We start from the raw sequence: 26,060 nt of genomic DNA, 5'->3' as shown, positions 1-26,060 counted from the left end.
ACGTCACACCAGGGCCGTAGCCGCGGGAGACCGACGAAAACAACACTGCCCCTGTTTACTGCCTACGGAACATTAAAACGCTTTATTTATACGCGGTGTTCTTTCCGCTAAAATTACTTTTTCCTCAACGCACCTCTGTAATAGTCTTGAAAAATTCTTTCAGGCAAGGTTTCACGGTAATAACCTCTTTCGATTTACGATTTATATCGTTCACTTTGAAATTGTAGGTGTTTTTTGACGTATTGCGTGTTTTTTTGCTCTTTCGTTGTCGCACTTAAAACGGTGAGGTGAGAAAATCGGTCGAAAATCGCCACGTGTGGCGAATTAAACATGAAAGTTTGTCGAATTTGTCGGGGTTTTCTTAGACCAAATAACGTGGCGTTATTTAATATTGTTTCACGTGTGTAGAAGATTTGCTTTCTTATTTGAAATATCGATCATATTTTTTACAATACACAATCTACCCTTCGAAGTTGTGCTTTGCAAACATAAATATATGCAAATTATCCAATGTAGTCGCCGGAGGATCTGACAGTTGCAGATATGTCATTTTATAGTTACGAGACGAGGTAAACAATGAGTGTTTCATTCAGTTTTCTGAGGTAGACAATGAGTGCCTTCCCCATCGTCCCACTACTTGGGTTTTGTTTCACTTTTGCTAATTTTCATAACGTTGACGTAACTCAACCGACTCATTGTACTGTTTTGCTTCAATAAGGGGAGATATCACTTTCTGTCAACAATTTACAATGTAATTGTAATTTCATTAACCGATACGAAGTTTCAATGTGATATAATTACGGGTGTTTAAGTTATCTTTAAAATACAAAGTTACATTGATACACATACATAAATTGTCTGAAACGTGATTAGGGATCGATAATGGATGCATATTAGTATAATTTTATACTTAAGATAATTATTTTTTTTTTGTTTATATTTTACCATTAAGCCATTAAGCCATGCCTCTGAGTGACACCTTTAGTATTAAACTTGTACATGTATAAATTTATAGATTATAAATTTGAAATCATAATCAAATAGTAGACAAATTATAGGTAGGAAGGTTTTGTCAATTTGATGAGGAACCGTTATGGTTAAATTTGTAAATTTTGCAGCATTTTATACAATTCAGCGAAATTCAAGATGTATAGGATTGCCAGTTTGTTGGCACCGTTTCAATGAAATTAGATAAATTGGCAAACTCTAGTAGGAAACGATTGACTTCACAAATATCCAAGTCTGACCGGCAGCACTGCATAAATACTCTGAATGAAATTTCTTCAACCGACGTCAACCTAGGGCTTGAACCCGGCAACCTCTCGTGGTTAGCATGAATGCAACCACCGAGCTATATTGTTGGCTAATGTATTGATTGTTTGTTTGTATGCACGGTAGAAGTGAAACTACTGGTGGTGAATTTGCAACACTGGTTGAACAAAGTAAACAACGTTGGCTGATATTAAATTTCTGAATTTGAACCCAAGCAAAGCTGAATACTTTCGCTAGTCACCTTTATGACTATTGTGATGTTTTTAAAAAAATCATTTTTTATAAAATAATTTGGCAATTTACTCTAGACCTACATATGTACATATGTATGTATATATTGATTATAATTGAATAATTTCTTGTTCAATTCCGTTAATATGACACGTTGACATATATGTACATATAATATAGATTTTTGTTTCCTTAAATTTAATTTATTAATTTTTACTTTTTTATTGTTGCCTACTACATTTTACAAAAAACTACCTTTTTAATTTTTTTTTACTTCACTTAAACTACATGTGTATTCGAAAATAACTAATTTTTCATTTGATTTTAACGATGTTCTATTCATTAAATAATTAAATTAAATAGTCGTTTTAATTTGATTGGCGATTTAATATGTCTGAAAATTATCTGTATTCTAAGAAGACGTTTTCATTTCACGGTTCGTGGTAGTGTATTCAATAAGAAGACATTGCAAAAACAAATAAAGGGAGGAAACTGCCTACACAATGCTGAAGAATCTTGGACATTGCAATCAGTGAGATTGAAAAAGTCTCGCGGAAGATATTCGATTTCAGTAGAATTCTCTTCTCGTACGAACATATATAGTACATATGTACATGTTTTGATTCCATGCATTTCAAACAAAAAAATATTTAAAAATAATCATCGGTTCGAAAACGCTATTTCATCACGTGTCTACGACCTTGTCGATGAATCGATTCTGTTCGATATGAATGACAGAATCATATTTTTGCATCGATACGATTCATATTTTGGCGCGATCCCAAAACAAAGTCGCGGATCAATACGAGAACGAACCGTGCCAATTATTGTTTCAACTTTGCACCATACATCTCTAATCGTAATGAGGATTTGGGAATAAAATCAATACTGTTGGGCGTTAGACTTGTTTTTCGGACACGACACATTTAGAAATGCGTAGTGTTCATATTTGCATTACACATTTAACATTGTACTATACATATATACCAGGAGGGCCTGACAGGTAAACCCCAATGCGCCTTCAATTAGAAACAATGCAGATTTTTTTGTTATATAAGTCGCTGAATTACGAGACACTGAATAACTCGAAATTAACGAGACATCTATGAATTTAAACTTGTACATACATTCTTATTATTCATAAATCATACTCAAAGAGTGGTGACATAGTAGGTAGGATGGTTTTTAGCCAATTTTAATGGAGGAACCGTTTCAACAATGAAATCAGATAAATTGGCAAACTCTAATAGTAAACGATCTACCTGGAGTCACAAATATCCAAGTCTGATCAGCAGCATTGCAGATAATATCGGAATAAATTCCTTTCAATTGAGGTCAACTCACGGGATCGAACCCGGGGACCTCTCGATGCTAGGCAAAAGCCCAACCACCGAGCCATGCTGCTGGTTCAAATATGTAAATATGTACTTGTTATATTCAAAAATCAACTGATGAAAATTGTCGAACTGTACTGTTTAAAAAAATGTTTTGTTATTTTTTAGATACAATTAAATTTGATACAATATCGTAGGCTTTATTTTAAAATCTACATACTGAAACCAGTAAAATGTATGTAATTAGATTTTTTTTATTTAAAATTTTGAATTCTAAATCCACGTTTACCCCGACAACATTTTGACATCAGTGTCAATTAACGCAATTCACATTCATGGTTGTTCACGTTTACAAACAGTGACCGTGTAACGGTGGCTCGTGCCGCTAATCAATTCGTATAAACAAGGACGTTTATTATCTCAACCTTAAAGTGTTATTTCATCGTCGGGATTACGATTTAACCCTTTAGTGCGCGTGACTCATATGAACGGAAGCGTCTCCGCCCCTCGCAGTGGGATTTTCTTGTAAATGCAAATTTTTTATTCAGGTACGAGCAAACGGAAGAAATTTATTTGGTTTCAGGCGTGCATTGACTTCGGGATCGTTCAGGCTTTTCCTCTTTTCGTGTCGCGAAATTAGAGTTCCCAAGGCAAGGCTTACCATATTTTGGGACTCGAATGTTCGGGTTGATTTGTTTTCTTCTGCAAGTTGTCGGTTAGTTTAGTATTCGTTTGAATTCAGATTCAGTTTCGTGAAATGGAGCTTCATAGCTTCATATGAAGTGTTGTTTATGAAATGTCTTGTGGGAACGTTACTCCTTTATTTTATTTTTTTATTTTAATAAATATGTACATATATACCACGGTGTATTTACAGGTTACCCCAATATGATACTTAACTAACATGCATTTTTTTTATAAATATACGTACATATAAAATATATATAAAACATATTTAATTTAATTTTACAAACATTTACATGTTACCCAAAAATTAAAAATTAAAAATCAGTAGGCTTATTTAGTAATTTAGGAGGCTGTAAATTTGCCTTGAGATATGCAAATATTGGAAGTTAAAATAAATATATGTAAATTGATTTTATTTTTACGTTTTTGTTTGTCATACAATGAATCTGGACAAAAATAAACAACGTAATACAAAATATTGAATGCTTTTGTTTTGAACATTTGAGAAATTTATTATATTTTGGACGAGTTTTGTGTTTGATTAACAGTAATCACACGCCGTGTGATTAACACTACATACATATGTATGTACATATTAAAAAATTAAACGTTCCTTATGCAAAAGCTTCTATATATGAGCCGTTATAATTAAAACTGGCATAAGTTCATTTTTCTTAATTTTGAAAAATATCTTGCAAAACATTTAATATGATGTTTTACGTACATACATTCTGCTTTTCGAGATTCTGGACACATCGAATTAAAAGAAGTGGTAACAATTTGTGAATTAAGTCAAACAGAAGTAGTGTTTTTGGAACTGAAAATTGGACACCGCTACTTATTTTAATATGTGCAAAAACCTCAGGAAAGCAGAATATATGTACATATTACAAGTCACTAGTATTTTTAAATATTGTTAAACGTAAATCATTATATTTAATGTTTTGCGAGAAATGAAGAAAAGTGGACTTATGCCACTTTCAATTATAACGACTAATACAATACATACATATATATGTATATTATTACATTGTATTTTATATAATGTAAAACAGTATAGGAAGACAATTCTTGGTATTCCTGAAAGAGACATCGCCCTAAATACACGCGATCAATAATTTAGCGATAATTGCGACGATCCTTTCCTTCATTTTGGCAAATGTGTATGTTGTTTCTTTTTTAGGAGACATCGTATATGTGTATTTTCGTCACGTTCGGGCAGTTTTCGGTGCGTGCTCTCGCCATCCACCTTTTAACCCCTTGGCGACGGGTCGCGTGTCACGCGCGCTGTTTTCGCAATGGCGTCGCGCTCGTTTGCTAAATTAGCTGTGCATAATGTACGTGGAAAAGCGTTTAAAATCCTCTCGGGCTCGTCTCGCATTCATTGACGTCATGTCCGCTTCGGCTTATTACTTCTGTGGCATTTAAGACCCCCCCCCCCCCATTGCCTACCTCCTTCTGGCTTTTGTTTATGCTGATGGAAGTTTGTTTAGTTGCTTAGGGTTAATGTCGATAGTGAAAATCTGCAGATTCGATTCCTACTCTACCTTGTGGTGCTACCAAGTTTAACGGGGAAGTGACTGTCAAACTGGTTTAATATTGTTTTATATGGTATAAAATGATCACGTTTTATATATAGATGTTATATAAAAATGATCAAGTTTTGAATATAGAAATACGTAAGCTTTGGTTTTTTAAATAAATGTATTGTAACGTGGGAGCATGAGAGAGAGAGAGTATCCACCGTCTAAGTGCATTCGTGGGTGAACAATAAAGACCCCGGATTAGGTTAACGGGACTCAGTAAGTGCCCGAATAAAGGATACGATGGAATTCTCACTAACCTGGGCGAGTGAGTGCTTAAACAATAGACTTGCCAGGGTAGACCTTTAAGTGCATAGACAAGAGATACATTAATGGGCAACTTGTCCTTTATAAGGAGGTACACATGGTGGATCAGATTCTTCTGGAGTGAGCGTTGGTGTCGTGAGGACCTCTGGAATCGTTGAATAAATGCTGTGAAGCGACTTTGGCCTTTCATTTGGATTCTGAACTCACCCCTACGCAACGTAATCAAAGTTGTTGTTTTGTACGTTTACTTTGTGAACATTGTTGGAATTAGATTTTTTTTTCAGATTAATTTTGAAAAAGTACTACGGACTATGTCAACAGGCCAATCAATAATTATTACTATAAAGTATCATTTTTGCTTTATTCAATGATATGTATATGCAATTAATTGCTAAGTGAAACATATAGGTAGAAAATTAACTTAATGTGTTCCCTCGTAGGCTTCATCATGTTACAAATATCTCGTCATCATTGTCATAGAACTTTGCGTGGTAAATATAGGCAAATGTGCCATTATCGGATGGCCTACGCCCAATAGGGGGCTCTTAACGTGTGAGTGTCCTTTGTTAAAAGTTGATTCTTTTCAGAACTCGTAATTTATTGTCTTCTCTATAATAATCACTTTAGTCAATTTATTAATCTAGTTTGTTTATGTTCACAACAGAACTTTTTTTATGAAATGAATATTGAACTTTTTTGTTGACTGTGACGTCATTGCCTGTTGCTCGTTCGTGAATATTATGCCAACGTTAGAATACTTTGAATATTTAATCTTCAGAGGTGGCTGAAGGAGACTGCAAATGTGAATCATTTATTTTTTCCCCTTTAAGGGTATTTTTGAGGTCATTTTTTTGACTATAAAATATTTACATATGTTCATAGTTGAGACACATGTAAGTATGTATGTATGTATATATTTTCGGAACAATGCATTTTCCTTACCTAACTCAACATTCATTTCGAGATGTTCCGCTATGCAGTTTTCTGATATTTCTTTACACATACATGCATACATATTTTAAATGGGATTTGTTTATATAATATGTCAACCATTGACGAATTAAAACGTCATCATTGCCAACTCGGATAACAGCAGCATCCCACGAGATCTCGCCCTTAACCTAACTCAACAAAAGGAATTCTATTATTGTCTGCTATAATTGAAACGACACGATGGGACAAGGGTACTCTAATAATCCCAAACGACCAACTGTCATCGAGATAACATCAGTTTCTTATTTTTTGTAGCGTCATTTTGATCGTAACTGAGTCGATCGTGTCGGGTCACTTTGCACTTGACCTTACCTATTTAGATTCAATGTAGTTTTATAACAGATATAAGTACGTTCAATGTCACGCAATACTTAAAACTAAGACATAAATCAATAAGTTTATCCAATAACGAATTTGGTAATGTTCCTGAACTGATAGCATCTCGGTCTGATTCTGAAACCGGGTCAACGTGATCGTATAAGAGTCTGCAACGTTTGTAAATACCACATCTCTATAATATTGTATTATATGTACCTACATACATATATACGGTGACAGAATTTCGTCTAACCAAATTTCGGAAAATTGTAGTGGCTTAAGTTAGCGGTCTCCAACGGGCACTTTACAACCCGCACGAAACCCTATCGTACGTCACCATGTATATAACCTGGCTTTCATAATATATTTTTATTACATATGTAGGTACATACGAGCGTGTATATAATATGCGTCTGCTCGTAGACAATTTGCATTTCAAATCCCGCTAAAAGGTTGAACGCCTCTGACGTAAAGAGACACCGCACTATCGCAAAGTAGATGATTTATAGCTGAAGCTTTTCGCGAACGTGTCATTGTATACTTCGCCTATGTAATATTATATATATGCGTATTATGGGTGTTATCGTAATGCAAAGTATGAGGTATCGATTCGAATTTGTCTTGGATGCTTACATACATACATATGTTCGAATAAATGCTTGGCATCGCCCAGGAAATTATTATGAAATATTATCTTTATATTTCATTTCAATGTCTTTTCAAACTCTAAATCTTTAATCCAATTGGTGGAAGCTTTTGATATGCACTTCTTTAATACATGGTACTGTTGTTCGGAATATTTCAGCTGAAAAATAGGTATCGAAAATTTTCTCCCCACTACAAACAGTCGTGAAATATACTTTAAAAATTCTCACAGTATTCATTTGTATTGTACATTAGCTTTATAAATAAGAAGTTTTATTTATTACTTGAAATTGCATACATTGACAATTTGTTACTATTTTTACAAAAGCCTTATTCTGTTAAATGTATTGTAACAGAAAAATTAGGTAATTGGTGCTCGTGAACCGCTGTTTTACCATCGGCCCCAATCGCTTGATCTCGCTTTCGCGCCAAAAAGCCTCAACGTATGAACTAGCTGCATACAACAGCCAATAAGGTCTCGCGACCCATCGACCAATGATCTCTCTGTACGGAGAGTAATCGATGGGTATAAATACTAGGTCCGTGTGATATTCGGAGCTGGGAGGCTGACGGATTAAGAACAATAAAATATCTCCCCCCCTGCTACTGCGTCTTTCACTCCGATTTAAGAAAGCCCTCTACACATCCACGTTACAGTATCATTAATACGCGAAGAGATAATCTCGGATTTATATCAAATTTAAAAACGACATTTTTTATGGTTGTAGTTTTATGTCACATTGTATGGTTGTAGTTTTATGTCAAAATGCTAAATAATCCGGAATGGATTATGCTATAAACACACTGAAGCGGTCGTGAACATCATGGGTCGTGCTCGTAGTTTCCAGCCGTGATCGGCGTATCTTTATGTCATTGTTAATTCGTACGATCTTATTATTTCGACAAGTTTCTCCTATATAGTGTTTTCGGTGGTATTTTATCCTTGTATTGACATAGGTTTGACAGTGATTGATAACGGTGATTCCTATATTTGAAGAAATGTAGGAGAATCTTGTCGAAATAATAAGATCGTACGAACTAACAATGACATGAATACACGCCTTTCGGAGCTAGAGTCCACATACGCGTCCCGTGTCGAACTTTTGAGTGTGGTTTTAGCATTACTCGGCGTAGAGTAATGCTAAAAACCATGAATCATCATGGCGTAGAGTCTACGTCATAATGATTCACCCGAGGTTTATTCTTATTATTTTTGAATTGTAAACTTTCTTTCGTGCAGTAGAGTGAATTGGATTTATATAGCTGAACATACATGTTGCGTAAGCAAAGTTTCATTTTTGTAGAATGTAGTATAAATATACATTAAATTTTTTTGGTATTGCTATTTTTTTTAAATATTACGAAATAGCATGATTTCTTAAATTTGAACTTGTCATTGATTATGAATCATTATATGTATGTACAAATATTATTAGCATCCTAATTTTTTTTAGTATTACATACTCACTGGAAGAATCTCGATTTACCTGTTTTCTAACGATTTATTTTAATCGGCGACCTTTATTTTAATTTTATTTTTATCGAGTCGTCTCCACTGGTATTTTTCCACCGGGTACCGGTTATGGCGAAATTTGGACGGATACCAAATTCGTTGGCGGATTGCACGGTTTCTCTTAATCTAGAGAGAGAGAAATACACACAAATGGTACTATGTACATTGTATTATTCTTAAGTATTTTATTTTCAGCGCAGCGCAAAGAAAATCCTTCGAGTGCGATCTGTGAAATTCAAATTCGCGACTGCATAATTCATATTGCAAATTTGCCGTGATTAGATATTCTTCACTCGAACGCGCTTGAAGGCGTAGTGGCACTTCCTTTAATTGCCGTATTTACTCAGTTTCCTCTTCCTTTGGCCTACTTTAAGCATTTATTCATATTTTTTTTAATACATGTTATGCTTATTTATGTATATCCCGACAGTTTTCTTTTTGCATCTGTGACGTCTACGTTTTATTTACATATGTTAGTATTATTATATATGCACATGTGTACATATATACATATGTATATAAAAGATTCTTGGATCGTAATCTTGACAATATTTATTTCACGCATCGCTCCTTTTACAAAAATTCCTGATTTCCGCCGAGCTTTATTTTGTTTGGACTATTTTTATTTGTGTACATAACATCTGTCTTCTCGTCTGAAAATTGTTTCAGTACATATTATTATCAACCTGAAATTTCGCGTAATTCGCATCCTACTCTAGGCTTTTGCCAGTTTTTTTCTAAAAGCTTTGCCTTTTGTATGTACTCAAGTATTCATGCAAGCATGTATTATTAAGCCGTTTATTTTTCTTTTTCTTTTTTTTATCAAAAAACATGGCGTCTTTTCGGTTGCCTTTCGATGAAGAATTGGGAAAGTTGGTAAAATAGTATGTCAATTTTTATATGGAACTATTTTATATGTTTCCGTATGAAGTATGTCCATTTTTGCAGAGGCACTCTCTTTGTAAAAATATTTATTTTTCTTGTCGAGATTGCATTTGTGACTTACGGGCACTTTTCCGCTACAGTGCCTGAAGAATGTTTCAGACATACTATAAGCGTATCTTTGTGAAAAGCACCTCCTGCAGTTTTTGCTTTCTTAACTCTACCTATAATCAATTTATTCCTATTTCTAGTTTTATAATTATGTATATCTCTATTCCTAACTATGTGATTATTAAAATATTTGGGTAATAGATTATTATCTGGCTTATATACAAATTTGAAAGTGGTAATTTTAAGACTATTTCTAATATCCAACCATTTCAATTCATCTAACATACTTCTAACATTCTTACGTTTCCTCACATTCAAAATTGCACGCCTTGCTCTATTCTGCACTTTCTGCAGTTTATCAATACACAATCCACTAAATAGATTGAGCACTGTAATATACAGTATGAGGCCGTACAATACGATTATATATTAATATTTTCCACAAATATTTGATGTCAATTTTGACGTAGTTTTTCGTCTGTTCTTAGTCTTGTGACTTATGTATTTTCATTATTTTTTTACATCGTCAAATAGAGCAAATTGATGCTTTATACAGTCACTTCGATTTATGATTTAGTTATATATCCTATAAGAATGCATGTATGAATGATTTTTGGCATGCGTGAGTAGAATGAATGATGATGTTGGTAACATTCAATGTGTCTGATCAGTCAGTTTAGACCGTTTTCTCCTGACAACCAATCTTAAATAATTATACAAAAAATGTATGAAATTCCATACCAAGTCCTGTAGGCTTTACATGACAATTATAATTGAAACTATGGTTAATTCCAATGATGTTCACAAAGCAAATGTACAAAACACTGGTGGTAGCAATGAAATACATAAATCTTAAGATTTATTTCGGCTGTGGCACTTTATTTGATGGTTGTTCTTGTACATTGTATGTATTTATATATTTATTTCACGTTAAATAATGTTTTTTGTTACTCGTTTACATTCTGTATTGCTTAAAGCACGCATAACACTAATATGTTATACACGTGCTATATATGTAGTTCGTGTTTATCGCCTCATATGGTTTAAGACATCTCATAGATCCAATTCGGCTAGTGAAAATAGCACGCAATCACTCAATGCAACTGCCATATCGTAAAGAGGAATTAGGTCTAAAATCGGATTTATATGTATTTTCGTAATCTGAAAAACTTTTATTAAAGCGAAAAGTTGCAATGCGGTATCGTAAATCATATACGCTTCAGCGTAGCGCTAAAGTGTTGTAATAAATAAAATTAAAACTTTAAGTTGACTGGGTTTACAAAAAGGTTAAAATACTGGGACTTTAAATGTCGATGAAATATATGAACATCGTAATAAAGGTGACTTTAGTATGTTCTGTAGTTTAAATTTTTTGTATATATTTTTCAATGCTATGGCAACAGCGTGTTTTTTTATTATGACTGTCATTTCTAGGAATAACTTATTTCGCTACTTACAGTCATAAGATAATTTACAATATAAATAAACGTTATTACTATGTACTGCAGTAAAACTTCTTAACACCAAATTTATAACATACATACATACATAAGGTAAGAAACAGATTAGGTCTGTGGAGTAATTATCGAGGAAGGGAGGGTAGGTAGTTAAAGAAGTTTTACTTCACAAAATACATCCATTTAACGCTATTTAACAAAAAAAAATGGCTTGTCTTAACAAAACTTATAAATATAGAAAGCATCTTGACTGGTATAAGACACTACGAAGTCGTTTTAATTGAGCCGATTTTTTAAAAATAATATGCTCAATATTTAATAGTCGATAGACAGCCGACTTCTGGTTATAAATAGATATACTCTACAAAGCAATCAGTATATAAGGGTATTAAAAAAAATGCAATTTTTACACAATAATTGACTTGCCTTATCGGGGAAATTCACGTGTGCGGAAATTTCAACGAGTTAAAATTTCCCGGTCAGAACACGCTTTGACATTTTTCCATTTCCTGGACAGTTTGAGGGGTAACGTTGTCCATCCTGTCCGTTTCGTTGTAAATTTTGCCTCGTTTCATACGGAATTGTACGCCACTTTATGTTTACAAAAACAATACAATTTTGCGCCGAGTATCTGCTTATTTCGACAATGATATTTTTTTCACCGTTATCTCTCACACGAAAACAGAAGATAATGGCGATTCTGCAAATATCGTTTGTTGACATGTGATTTTGTATCATTTTTACGATATTATGTAAATTTAAATTTCTAAGACTATTTAACTTTGCTATTTATCCATACATATGTATATATATATATATATATATATATATATATATATATATATATATATATATATATATATATATATATATTTTTTTTTTTTTTTTTTTTTTTTTATACAGCCAGCATCGATAAGTCACGATAAGGTTCAATCCCGTGAGCTGACCTTAATTAAAAAGAATTTATTCTAGATATAATCTGTAGTCAGACTTGGATATTTGTAACTTTAAGTCGATCATTTCCTATCAGAGTTTGCCAATTTATCTGATTTCATTGTTGAAACGGTTCCTTCATCAAATTGGCTAAAATTCAGCCTACCCACTATGTCACCACTGTTTGAATATGATTTATGTACGAGTTTAAATCCATAGATGTCTCGTTTATTTCGAATATTTCAGTATCTCGGAATTTAGCGATTTACGCAATAAAAAAAAATGCTACAATGTTTGTAATTGGCCAGAAAAACGCATTATGGGGATTTCCTGGTATATATGCATGTAAAATATATACATATATATGGGTCTACCCCACGGGATCGAATGTGAAATGCACGAAAAACCAAATATCGGAAGTCAAAGATCGAAAATCGAAAGATCTTATGTCGAAAGATCAAAAAAAAAGGGTGCATGGTAAACGGTACATACTCACTTAATTTGCGCCGGCAGGATACAACAGGAACAAGAGGAACAGGCTTTTCCTCCCGTATTAATGTGCGCGCGCCGACCACTAAGCTATGTTGCTGGTTATATGTACTTAGTATACGTAATTGCTTTTTGTTTTGCGTTGGCATTTTGGTATGAATTTTTCATACCTTTCGTATTATATAATAAATTACAACGTCTTGAATTCATTATACGATGCTTTCGCAGAATTTCACATAAAATATTCGATTAAAATTTTGTTCGGTAAATATTTTCCGTTCAGAATTTTATCCCCTTTTAATTGGATTATGGTATCTAAATTTTATGTTTATTAACATATTTTTGTTTATTTTTTACAGATCAGTCTCCCGGCATAAATAAATCATCGAACAGGTAAATATTCTATTAAACAATTATTCATCAATCGATATTGAAAATGTATTAAATGCAGTACAAAACCGGGTGACGAATGTTTGGAGTGACTAGCCGGCATCTTCATGTATTCGTTTTATTCGCTATCAAAATAGCTTTTTTTTTTCAGAATATTATGACGAGTATTAAACTAACGATTCTAATTAATCCCGTGTAATACGTTCATGTAAATGACGTGCTTTAGATGTTTATTAATATTTTAACGACCGCGTAACACCTTGCCTAATGGCTTCAATCCGTTTATTGCGAATTTATAATCCTAATGTGTATTACGTTGTTATTATTATCAACTTACTCATGTATTCATATATTCGTTTGAAGTTACTATGTCGTTACCAAAAACGTTGAACGTTGAAAATTTGCACCACGACAGTCCCTAAAGTCTTGGTTTCATGAATAGAAATTAACCGAAGATGAATTTAACCTACATATATTCCCAAAGATTATAAATATACTGTAGATTTATATGACTTTTTTCTTATTTATAAAATGTGTACCTTTAAACTTGCTAACGTGGAAAGTTTTTATTACTGCGATGAAAAGTTCGTAGTTTGACTTGTATTTTGACATTTTCAAAATAGCTTAATTTTTTTTAACAGAGGCGTATTATGGTATGTTTGTACTGGCACAACAAAGACCGGCAATTACTAAATGTCTAAAGAATATATTTCGAATATATACTAAAAGAATATATGTATACTAATTTTAGTACTTTGTAAAAATGGTACGAAATATATTCTTTGGTACTTTCTATATGGACACATTCATATATTCCGTAGTATCTGCGTGGCGTAGACGTTACAGCGGTAGCCGACACGATCTATTCATAGTATACAGTAGTACGTGTCACTGAAATGTATCAAGCAGAGCCGGTTTTTTTGGCCAATGTGGAAATATTCACACATGACGTGACGTCACAGTGTCAAGTGCACGCGTACTAACTAAAGTGCGCATGCGCATATGAATATTTTCGGAAACTCAATATAGTCATATTTTGACAAAATTGACTCGACGATACGACGCAAGCAATATTGCGCCGTATCGTCGCGCTATGTAATGTAAATGTAAGCTGATTTTGCCTTGCATTCAGCAATGCAAGCCGAAATCAGCCAAATTTGTTGGATTTTGCCAAAGTGCGTTGCTTTTCGAAAAATATTTAAAGCTGACTATATGTTATTTATTCATGCGATGATTCTGACGAAAATACGTTGAACATACAATGTCACTGTCTATTTTATCTAGTAGATTAACGAGAGTGCATCGTTAAATGTGAATGTCGTCCCCCTAAAGTGCATGTATGTATGTATGTATCTAAATAAGTACGTTTCAACGGCGACATAAATATGTATGTACTTTTGATGACTTCATTTTGCTGCCGGATTGTCTTGTGAAACATTTTGAAAGGCAGCCAATTAATTGAGGGTTTCAATGCCAATGGCAATATGTACTAGTTATTATGTCCGTTAATCAGCTTTAAATACTGCAATTTGGCTCAGGAATTAATACTTAATAAAATTTGAGAAATTCTGTTAGTTTGTAGATGAAATTAAAATTATGTTTCAAATATTGTATTTACAGATATTACTAGAATGTATTGAAAGATGAAATTGTAGATGAGAACTGAGGCAGTGGATAAGTACAATAGAAAACTGTAACTAATGTACCTTACATATGTATTCTCAAGATGATTTAGAATCAAAAGACGGACATATGAGCCGTTATGTTTGAAAGTGGCGGAAGTCCAATTTTCTGTTCCAAAAGCAATATTTCTGTTTGACTTAATTCACAAATTGTTATCACTTCTTTTCCTTCGATATGTCTTGGAAAATAGAATAAACGTAATAAACGTAGTAAACGGCCACTAGTATCTTTAAATATTGTTAAACTCAAAACATTACATTTAATGTTTTGCGAGATATTTCTGGACACGAAGAAAAGTGCGCTTACGCCAATTTTAATTATAAGTTAATAATATAGGTATAACTAATATGGTGCCTATTATGATTAACGACATAGATTAATAGACGAAAAAAGTTATGTGATAGTATCCAAGATTTTTAAGAAATCATTTTTAAGTATCACAAATTTTTAAGAAATCTGTATATATCTATACATATATGTAGCTTTGTTTTATATATCGGTTTAGTCAGTGGCGTGTCGTGAAAATCTCCTTGTTTTTATCGCACAGCCTTACTTGCGTGTGTGCAAGTAGGATACAAGGGAACTAGGTGAAGTAATCCTGGTTTTAGTCTTAGAATGCAAATGTGATAACTTCACGAAGTTAAATTATCCAGGACAGTACTTATGTAAACGGTTGTCATTATTAATCTGGGCGGGGGGGGGGGGGAGACATAAAGATTATCATTTTTCGTAATTCACTCCGGTTAACTGTTATTCAGTTGTAAGGCAATTGTAAGAAAGGAATTGATACAAAAAAAATGTGACTTGTTTTGAATAGTTAACAGTGTTTTCTGAAATATGGAAGTACATATGTACATATGTATGTATCATGCCATTGGAGTGGGGAATCAATGCGTCAGAAGAACCAACTTTTTTATTAAAAATAGCACTTAATTTAATTAATCAAACTCATAAAATGGAAATCGTATCACATTACACCAACTTGAATTTTCCTCGACCAAGCCGGAATTCTCATCTGAATCCCGCACAATGAAAATTCCTAAAATCCTCTCACCACCTTTGTCGAAACCCTATACGTGTGCGTTTTAATCCGGATTATACTTTTTAACGACTTCATCATCTAAAGGTACATATGTAGGCATTAAATTTAATAACTAGAATATGTATATTATACATTTTTACTCACATTTAGTATCAGATGTCGTCTGGAATCAAATTACCAACAGGTGAGCTTAAACCCCCAAATAAAACCCACCTGGGATATGTGAGTGGGACTTTCAGATACCAGATGCTGTCTCAGTGTTTTATCCGCCTGCGTCATTTGCATCACTTGCGTATTCTGACGTTGCATAAAACGTTTGAATTGTTTATTAATGTGCTATTTGTAAATGTCATTTTTTTGCAATTGCATCCAGAGATTCTGTAGGTCGTCCAATGTCGAATTTTTCCGCGATTCGAGTCGTGGATGTGCATTAATTTCCTGTTGAAACGTGGGCATTTCTGAGAAGTGTTTCCTTTGGTGAGCGAGCGAACCGAGAATATCTGCGATAATTGTAATTTGATTTTCTATTCTCCAATTGTGTGCGGGTTCTTTTTTTTTCGTCGAGAAAATATAGATAGTGAAGAGAAAGAAGATAATCCCGGAAAAGTCGTCGTTCAATAGTTGCGAACTTCTCTCGATGTAATTATCAGATCAATTGTAAGGCTGCCGTTTATATAGTGTTGGATAATTGTATTGGAAGAAAAATGTACATATATATCAGTAGCGTGCCGCCTCTTTCAAAACAAGGGACTAGGTATACAAAAAAAAAAAAAAACATATTTTTAATTTTTGAATTATAATAATCTGTCTTAAAGTAATGAGTATAATCTTTCATAATTTTTCATGCTAACAGAAATATCCTAAGTAGCCTACTTTTCTTAATAACATCCTTTTTGTCTTCAAAACACATTCTTTGAATTATTTGTCAAACTATCCCGATTACAAAACGATTCGATCTCGAATACAAAATTCTGATTTATTGATTTGATGATTTGTTCTGAGGGAATAGTTTCGCAAACGTGTCTGCTGCCATATTTTTACTCAAAAAGTTTTGTGTAAATACATACATACATATGTACGTGTTATTTTAACAACTAAAAAATTCAGAATGAACAATTCAGAATATTTTTAGTGAAAATTCTATAAATACTTGAAGAGACGAGTCAATTAAAAAACCTCGAAGGGGACAGAATTGAGACGGTGTGTCCGTGCAAGCGAACGACGCGGCGTACCATACCATAACAATCCATTACCACTACCTCGGTTAGGGTCGATTCCAGCTTCTAAATTTTTTGAAAGTTCTGGACAACAATTTGAATTTATTGCAATTGAATTGTTAATATTTTTTAAATTTTAGGGGACTCATTTAGTCCTTACAGTTCAATGGCGGCATGCCACTAGTACATAAATACATATGTACATATGTAATTGTATGTATAATATTGGCAAAATTATCAAGACTCGCTCGGGCCAAAATTGATACGCAAGTTATGTAAATATTGAAAGATATGTGACCATCAATTAATTTACTTTGACATCTAATCGTATCTTCCGCAATATCTCGAATGAGAGCACTGGCGAACGAGCTGGCCACGGCCATACACAGTATTGCTGGAAAATTTTTGACTTTTCTGGTGCGCAAAGTACTTGGCTGAGTATAATTCCCAATACGTGTGTAATGTACGTATGTATTGTATTGTACGTACACACCAGTTAAGAAACAGTTAAAGTTTGCGAGGTACATAATTCTCAAGAAAGAGGAGGGAGGAGAGTCTCTACATCTTCTCATTTTATTTTCGTGTAACTTCAGTGTTGCAATGCTTCATGACATAACAATAGATTCAATGCATTTTTGCTGTCATTAAAAAAGTTTTTTTTTTAATATTTACACGGCACCATTACAGGTTTCTCCAAGGTGATAGTTATGACTAAAGTTGTGACCAAGTGACCAATTTGAGAGGATAGGTGGCCAATTTGATAAGGAACCGCTTCAACAATGAAATCAAATGGGCAAACTCTGTATGGGCATCAGATGGGAAAACATAAATGAGCAAACTCTGATAGGAAACGATCGACCTGGATTCACATATGTATATCTAAGATCTGGCCAGCAACACCGCTGGGCCAGGGCTCGAACCCGTGACCCATCAGTTGCTAGCATTATACGCTAACCACTGAGCTATGCTGCTAGTTAACAAAATCTACTTCAAAAGTAAAAAATGATACTTTTTCCGACATTTTTTTTATATCTACAATACAATGTTATAAATTTTGAACGGTAAACACTCAATTTCGCACATTGCGATCTCATACACGACAATCGTTGCCACGAAAATCGCGAATACGATATATCTGGCACTTGATTCTCGTCAGTGTGATAGTTCGCGTTAGTGTGATAGTTCGCGTTCGTCACTCTCGGTGGTTGAAATTTTCGAGAGCCAAATATTCCGTGATCGAGATTTTAGTGTTGTGTGGAAGATCGCCGTGTGCAAAATAGTCCCCGAAACATTTCGATCATACCAAATGGATCTACATACATATGTACATTGAAAACTGAAAAAAGAAACAAAAAATAAAACAAACTTTCAAATTTATTGGGCGCATGTTTACTTCCACTGCGCTCTATCAAAGTATGCAACACAGACAAAAAAAATCAGCCACACATACCATTAATAATATCTATTCAAACGCATCAGTGACCGCATGACCCATTTTTTCGCTGCAAAAGTTTAAAAGTACCACTTGGTGGCACGTGCGTAATCTCAACACCCAACATCCGCGAATAGGAATGACAGAGTAGGAGCCCCAGGTCCTTTTGGTCTCCCTCGGGTCGAGGTTTTGAAGTGGCGGAGGGGGCGCATCGATCAGGGCTCTGCGGCGCCGCCCCCGGGCGCCCCCTGACCCCTGTGTCCCCCTGCACCTCCGCCCCTGTCCCCTCCTCCGTCAGTCGGCCGCCTGTGTCGCGGCCCCATCCGCGCAAAGCGCACGCGTCCTCTACGTCTCTCCGTGCTTGAAATTTTCCCGCGTTTCCGCCCACGAAGTGTTAACAGTGGAAATCAAAAAAAAGTGTCGGGAAATTTGCGAGTGGTCGGGAAATCTCGAGTGGTTTGAAAATTCGACGATACCCCTTCCCCCGCTCTGCGGTTTGCCGTATTGTACATAGTACGGTAGTTTTAAACTTTAGTTTGTATTATTTATACGTGGCGTCCGGTAATGGTGTGTTCAAATTTCGGCGTTATTATCGTTAGCAGTTGTGTTAGCTTAAAAGGGCTTTTCTCGTGAAGAGGGTTTTCTCTTTGAAAATTTACCCGTATTGTAAATGAGGTGTCGTTTCAAGCCATGGCCGCTTTTTAGTGTTTAAATTTAAATGGGCACTTGACTTATTTTTAATTTTATAATAATGGAATTTTAAATGAGTTTGTGCTTAAAGTTTTTACTGTTGAAATTTTAATGCTATGAGATTTTTGCATTGAAAAAAAAAAACGACTTAAATATTTACAACGTAGTTTTTCACGAATAATATTCCACGGGTAAAACTTTTTGCGCAATATAAAAAAGTGCATTTATAAAATTTGGTAATAGTATCAATAATATATTATTTTTTACTATTATTTTTTCAAAATTATTCAAAAAATAATTTGCTAAAATATAATTGAATTTTTAAAAATAATTCTTTGACGGGTTTTTTTTAATGAAATTTTTTTGCTAGTATTTCTTTATAAACATCAATGTATTATAAAATAAATTAAAAATGTATTCAAAACAAGTAAAAGAAAAAATACAAAACTAATCTGGCGTCTGTAATTTTAGCTTAGAAATTTCCTCTTAGATTTTGGGATTTACATACACCAAATATTTGTTTAAAATTGGGCGTGCTTGTGCAAATAATATGTAGGTAGTAGGGTAATATTTGCCATAGTGTAAATACACACATTTAAAAGTTTGTTCTAGTAGCTAACAGTTATTAAATTTTACATGTTTGCTTTTATAATGTAAAAAAGCAACGAAGTTGCAATAAACGAAATAATACTCGCATGGTTTGATTTTTTTATGTACGTTTAATTTACAGAAGTTTGATTTTATTATTCTTTATCAAATCGGAAAGTTGTTTGACCTGTAGTTTTATTTTTATTTTATTCCATTCTGGCAAACGCGAGCTGTAAATTTTTTTTGAATAGTTCAATAGCTGCACATTTAGGTATATTCTCCACATTTTATCAAATTTTGAGCTTGTTTGTGGAACATTTTTCCCTCAATTTACCTCTTGTAGCTTGTTCCGACGTTATTATATGTAAAGTAAATTGACGCAATTACTCTTGCGACGGTCTTTATAGTTGAAAGTAAGATATTTAAATATTACCTTCCCAATTTAGCATTTGTGTATATTATATCGGACGTAATGTTAAATTGAGCATCATTTCGAACGATAATTCTCCATGATAGTTTCCAGAGCTGAAGTCGACATTGATGCATAACATAGTACGTTCCGAAATGACCGCACCGTAACCGCCCAGCGATTGAGACGTTTTGTTTCAAAGTCAATTTGCTTTCTTCGGCAGATCGTTTAAGAGGGGGCAGAGGGTTGTGAAAAAAGAAATGTAGTTGAGAAATGTTCAAAAGTTGCTGCGTATGCGTCAGTAAAAGTGTCGACATCGAAAACCAATCTCCGACCAAACACCACAAAGCTTGTCCCACCGAAGCGTTGATTGCAACGTCAAAAGTTGTTCCGAACAACGGCACGGAAATCACCAGTGAAGTGTTAACGAGCTGCGACAACATTGAAGCACTGCAAACGGTATTCGAGGAATCCCACACAAACTCGTACTGCAGCGAAGAGATGGAGTCCACCCAGGCAAATGTTGACTCAACTTCCAAGAACAACACAGACGAAGACTCCCAAAAGTCGAACACGGAATCATCCTCCAAGATTAAATTCGGAGGGTCCATAGTCATCGAAGACGGAGCTACTATGCCTGACACGGACGACGAGGACACCGATTCAGACAGCGATTCTGAAAACGTCATTGACAAGCTGACAAATTATGGAGGCAGCGCTGATCCTTACGCTGACACCAGCAATGCTGATGCAATCAAGGAAGATAAGTCTGAATCTGAAAGCACTTCTGATCAGGTATTTGAAAAAAGCTCAGCTCCTCCGGTCCGTCGCAAGTCTTCAACTGGTGGCATCTTGAAGAGACCCAGCGTCGTCGACAAAGCAGTTTGCGATGAGGTGTCTCGCCAGTTTTCTTCAGTTCGTTTGGATGTTGACGATGAGGTCTTCCCACCTGGGATTGACGGCCAACGGCTTATGGCAAGGAAGAGGTCCTTGCCTGCTGGAGTTTTGGGTGTAGCCCTAGGACGAGACGAGCTGGCTCTGAAGAGACACAGAATCTTTTCTGAGCTGGTTGGAGCTGCCAAAGCCGCTGTTGAACATAAAGTTCGCTTTGATCCACTCGAGTTGGCTGTACCTGGTTAGCTTTCGTTTATTTTACTACCTCTTTTGTGTTGTATGCTAGCTTTTATAGGATTTGAATAGAGACATGCTAAATCCTTTAAACGTGCTGAGCGTTTAGCAATAGCTTTATCTACATATATACATACATACCTGTATATAAAGATAACTTTATCTACATATATACGTAGTTCGTGCTTTACCGCGAAACGAAAGCACCTACATATCTATTATGTATGTGTAGGTACTTCATTTGATTCATATCTTATGTTATTGCAGTGTATTGATTTTTATTGTAGAGTAGTTTCAAATGAAAATTTCATTTGGATGTGGAATGAATATATAATGTAAAGCCGCTGGATTACGTCTTTTGAATGTCTAATAATATTATGTACACAATAATAGGTTCACAAAAATTGTTAAAATGGTACTAGACAAGAGTTTCCTATGTAGTTTTGTGTGTGCGAATCATTAAAAATTCATATCTTATATTTCGAACATTAAATTTCATTTTTAAATCATTGAAAGGCATGTTTTAAATACGAAGCACACCTGTACTTTACTCGTTTGTATTGATTTTATTATAGCATGTGTAATTAAGTATACTATCTCGTTTCCATATCGAATCATCTTCATTGCTTATATTACTGCAGCCGTAATTTTATGTACCTACATACATATGTATTTAGTGTCTTTGTCTCACGATTTGCACTGATAAAACAAGCGTATTTTCTTCCCAAAAAAAAAAAATCATTAATACAGTTGAAATATGCAAGTATATTCGAGATATTAAAATGGTTAGGTAATAAAATGTGCAAAATTTAAATATCGCTCTTCCATTTTATTTAAATTTTAAGTTGTATCCACTTATAAAAGTCTAATTGAGTTTTGAGTTCAATACGTTACGTAGTTCAAAACTTTTTTGAAAGTTAATAATATTTTCATTCGATATCCTATGTAATGCATAAAAATAAATCTACCTTTATTCTTTTTGATTTTGAGCTATTTTTTTACATAGGTACATATAAGTCATATTCATTTTTGTAGCGTGGATGTGTAAAGGAATTTCCGAGATTGGAGTTAGGCGCAGTAGTAGAAGTAATTTATTGTTCTCGATAAGTCAGCTTGCCAGCTCCGAATGAAACAGGGACCAAAACCACTTAGTATTTATACCAATCGGGTACTCTCCGCACAGAAAGATCATTGGTCGATGAATTGCGAGACCTTATTGGCTGTTGTATGCAGCTTTTGGCGCGAATGTGTGATTAAGTGATCAGTGGTTGACGAGCGACAATCACCTAAAGAATCTAAATCTAGACATCAACAAAATTTTGATATACATACAGCAAATTTTCAAGAAATATATTATGTATGTAGTTCGCTCTTAAAGATTCAACAAATTCGTTAAATGTGTTAATTACTCGATTTTGCGAGAAACTCAAGGGGAGAATACCGATTTATTGGACCTGTCACAACAATTCAGCTAGAAAAATTAGAAAAGTCTAACTTGAGACGGTCGATCTGTGTTTGTTTTAATAACTGCAAGACTTCGCCATTAGCATATTTGGCCGGGACTTGAACCCACGACTTATCTACTGGTATGCAATAGCTCTACCAGTGCACGCTGTGGCTAATATTGATGTTACTCATTTCTGAAACTCTCTATAAACAATGACGGGAAGTCTCACGTGAGCATATTTTTAAATCAATAATTTTTCCGCGTCGATATCATTTGTTTGTTCCGCGGGATGATGATATTGGACGAGGACCAATCTGTCAATCTCGGCAAACTCTTTTCGCATACATATTCATAAACACATACTCAATATATGCATATTTTAAATCGTTTACCAAATCTGTGTAACATTCCTCATTCAAAGCGATGCTTAAAAGGGTTCGAAACTTATTTTGAAAATTTTCATTATTTAATCAAGCTGTTTATATGGTCGGTTCCATGACAGCCGCAAACCACTCATCGGCTTTCCTTAAATTTGCAGATGTCATAAAAATTCCAGCTTGTCAAAACCGAGTGCTTGATAAGTCGAGTTCGCCAACTTTGCACGATAAATGCCTAGCACTTTCGGCTAATAATAGCCATTATTTCGATGGCAATTAAGGGTTCGCCGCAATCATCCAGAAGTTAAATTAATATCTGTTAATGCCAGGAGTGCTTCCCCGTAAATACATAGTACATACTTATACCTATATATTATTTATGTAAACAGAACATTTCCAATAATCAACGTTTTCAGGGGTACAGTCTGAATATTAGGTACATAAATGCAAAAAATGCTTTAAAGTAAGCTTAAAATACTTGTGGGACTTTCACTGAATACCGATGAATTATTTGAAACATGTAAATAAACTCATGTACTGACCTTTTTATTATATGTATATTTACTATACTACATAATATGCTAATCAGTGGCGTGAACTAGTGGTAAGCATATTGTGCTTTCGAGCAGAGTGGTCACGGGGTTCGAGTCCCACTTAAGCCCCGTAAATTGTAAAATGTAAATTTTTCTGATTTTCATTGAAATGGTTCCTGTAAAATTGGCATCTCCTTTACTATCTCTCTTGCGTATCGCCTATTTCATTATAAAATGCTCCATAGATGTCACTGTGGATGTTTGTATGAATTCGCATTGTATGTATCAAATGCTTGTAAGTATATACATATATATATATATATATATATATATATATATATATATATATATATATATATATATATATATATATATATATATATATATATATATATATATATTGATTGTATTGTATATGTATAAGTGCACTCGTCGCTTTGGAGCGATCTGTAAAGGCGAGTGTTTATGTTCTATGAAATAAAATAAATGTAATTAGTGTCGAAATACACTCTTATACATGTAATATTTACAATATGTATATTGTAGGCTTGAGTCGAGTATGTATGTACATACATATGTATTATGTATTCGTTTGGCACACATTAGTTTCCTTTGAATGGCGTCGTTCGCTCGATTCAGTGCGCTTTATTTCACACAACGACACAGCGTCTGAAAAACCGAAAGCCCATATTTCAGCTCTTTGTCTGAAAACTCGCGTGTGCGTTTCGCTTATTTGCCAGATTAGTTTTTATGTGTGCAGCCGATATATCGAACGGCTTTTTAATATATGTATATATGTACATACGTTTGTATATGTGGTGTTGAAACTTTTTTGACCGCATTGTGAACTTTTGCAAACTGCTGTTGTTGACGCGTATGTATAATATGCTTTTTGGTTTATTTTTTATGTCGTAAAAGTTACGGCGACATTAAGTTTGATTTTGGATTGTTGAAGTGTAGCTTTATGGTTTGATGTTTGGACAGGTTGAAAGTCAGTTTTATCGAAGCTGTGATAAATTTTGTATGAAATTTTTCAGTTACAGATTTTTGTTTTTTGTTCGAGAAGACGACGAATGAATGAATTTCATTTTAAGATTTTTTTCGGAACTTTTATTTAATCTTTTCTAGAGCCTTATTGCAGTAGGAATTTTCTTTCATCTCATTCAGTTGCTGAAATGGTTTCTTCCAAAATCTTATTGTCTTTTGTTTTTTTTCTTTAAAAGCTACGGAAAATGTAAATATGCCATCTCAAAGTCACTTCATTATATGACCGGCTATAATTGAAAGTGGCATAAGTATACTTTTTCTTCATTTAGAGAAATATCTCGCAAACATTATATATATTTTTTTCGTTTAACAATATTTAAAATTACTGGTGGCCCATAATACGTTTATTCTGCTTTTTTGAGATTCTGGACATATCGAATTGAAAGAAGTGATAACAATTTGTGAACTTAGTTAAACCGAAATAGGGTTTTTGTAATTGAAAATTTTTGTTCGCCACATATAATGGCTCATATGTATGTAAGTTGAATTTTGTTTCAAAAAGTGAAGGCAAGACATACTTGTAATTAACGAAAGCACTTTTTTATTCATATTCGATATTAAACACTGCTACTAATAGCGTGGACGTGAAGAGGGGTTTCCGAGTTCGGAGTGAAATACGCTGGAGTTCTGGTACAGGTTGTTTAAGGACGCATAAAGGCACGCGGAATGTGATTTTTTTTAGATACTTTTGCACACGTAAAAAACCGCTTGCACACATAATCTATGCTATGACATCCAGGCCTAAAATCCTTGTTTTGACATAGGTTTGACTGATCGATAACGGTGATTCCCATATTTGAAGAAACTTGAGACATGCTTTTTCACCACAGGAGGTCAAGAACGCGCCCGTGCGTTAGTTTCAGTGTCAGTGTGCTTGCGCCTTAATGTTGATAAATCGAACAGCCAGCTCCGAATGAAACATGGAACAAATCCGTCGGATTTTTATACACATAGAGATCATTGGTCGATAGATCGCGAGATCTCATTGGCTGTTGTATATTACCTCGCAAATACGAGGAGGCCTTTTTGGCGCGAATGCGCTATCACGTGATTGGTGCTGGTAAACCAGTGGTCGACGAGCACCAATCGCCTAATCTCAACATCACTTTCTATTTGGCTGATATTTTTATGGTTTGAAATATATTATATAAGAGTCTGATGTCTTTTGAAGATTGTAGAATGAATATAGCTGAATATGAACAGTATGTACGTAAATAGTTAATTTTTGAGACAGGTAGCAAAAAAGCAATGAAGATTATTTCGACGGTACTATTTTTGCATAAAAATATTTCAATAAAGTCAGTTTATTCCCATCGAGAATCTTAATTTCAACATCATTTAAATTTTGCAAGCACTTTGTAG

At 34.2% G+C, this 26,060-nt stretch overlaps 1 protein-coding gene across 7 annotated transcripts in view; it reads left to right on the top strand.

The window, feature by feature from the left end:
* The window catches only part of capt (adenylyl cyclase-associated protein 1), a 101,778-nt gene that overhangs the window by 26,218 nt on the left and 49,500 nt on the right, over positions 1 to 26,060 (top strand). For 2 of the 7 annotated variants that reach the window (XM_077441928.1, XM_077441929.1), the window contains exon 2: positions 13,075 to 13,108. Coding sequence is in view for 5 of the 7 variants with exons in the window: in XM_077441923.1 (XP_077298049.1) it covers positions 20,440 to 21,301 (862 nt within the window). In the remaining 2 variants the exon portion in view is untranslated. The other 5 variants (XM_077441923.1, XM_077441927.1, XM_077441924.1 and 2 more) reach the window with 5 other exon arrangements.

Source organism: Arctopsyche grandis, chromosome 12, assembly GCF_051622035.1.
Source record: "Arctopsyche grandis isolate Sample6627 chromosome 12, ASM5162203v2, whole genome shotgun sequence".
NCBI classification, from domain to species: Eukaryota; Metazoa; Arthropoda; class Insecta; order Trichoptera; family Hydropsychidae; genus Arctopsyche; species Arctopsyche grandis.
Note: the sequence above shows the minus strand (reverse complement) of the source record. Positions and strands in the feature narration are given on the sequence as shown.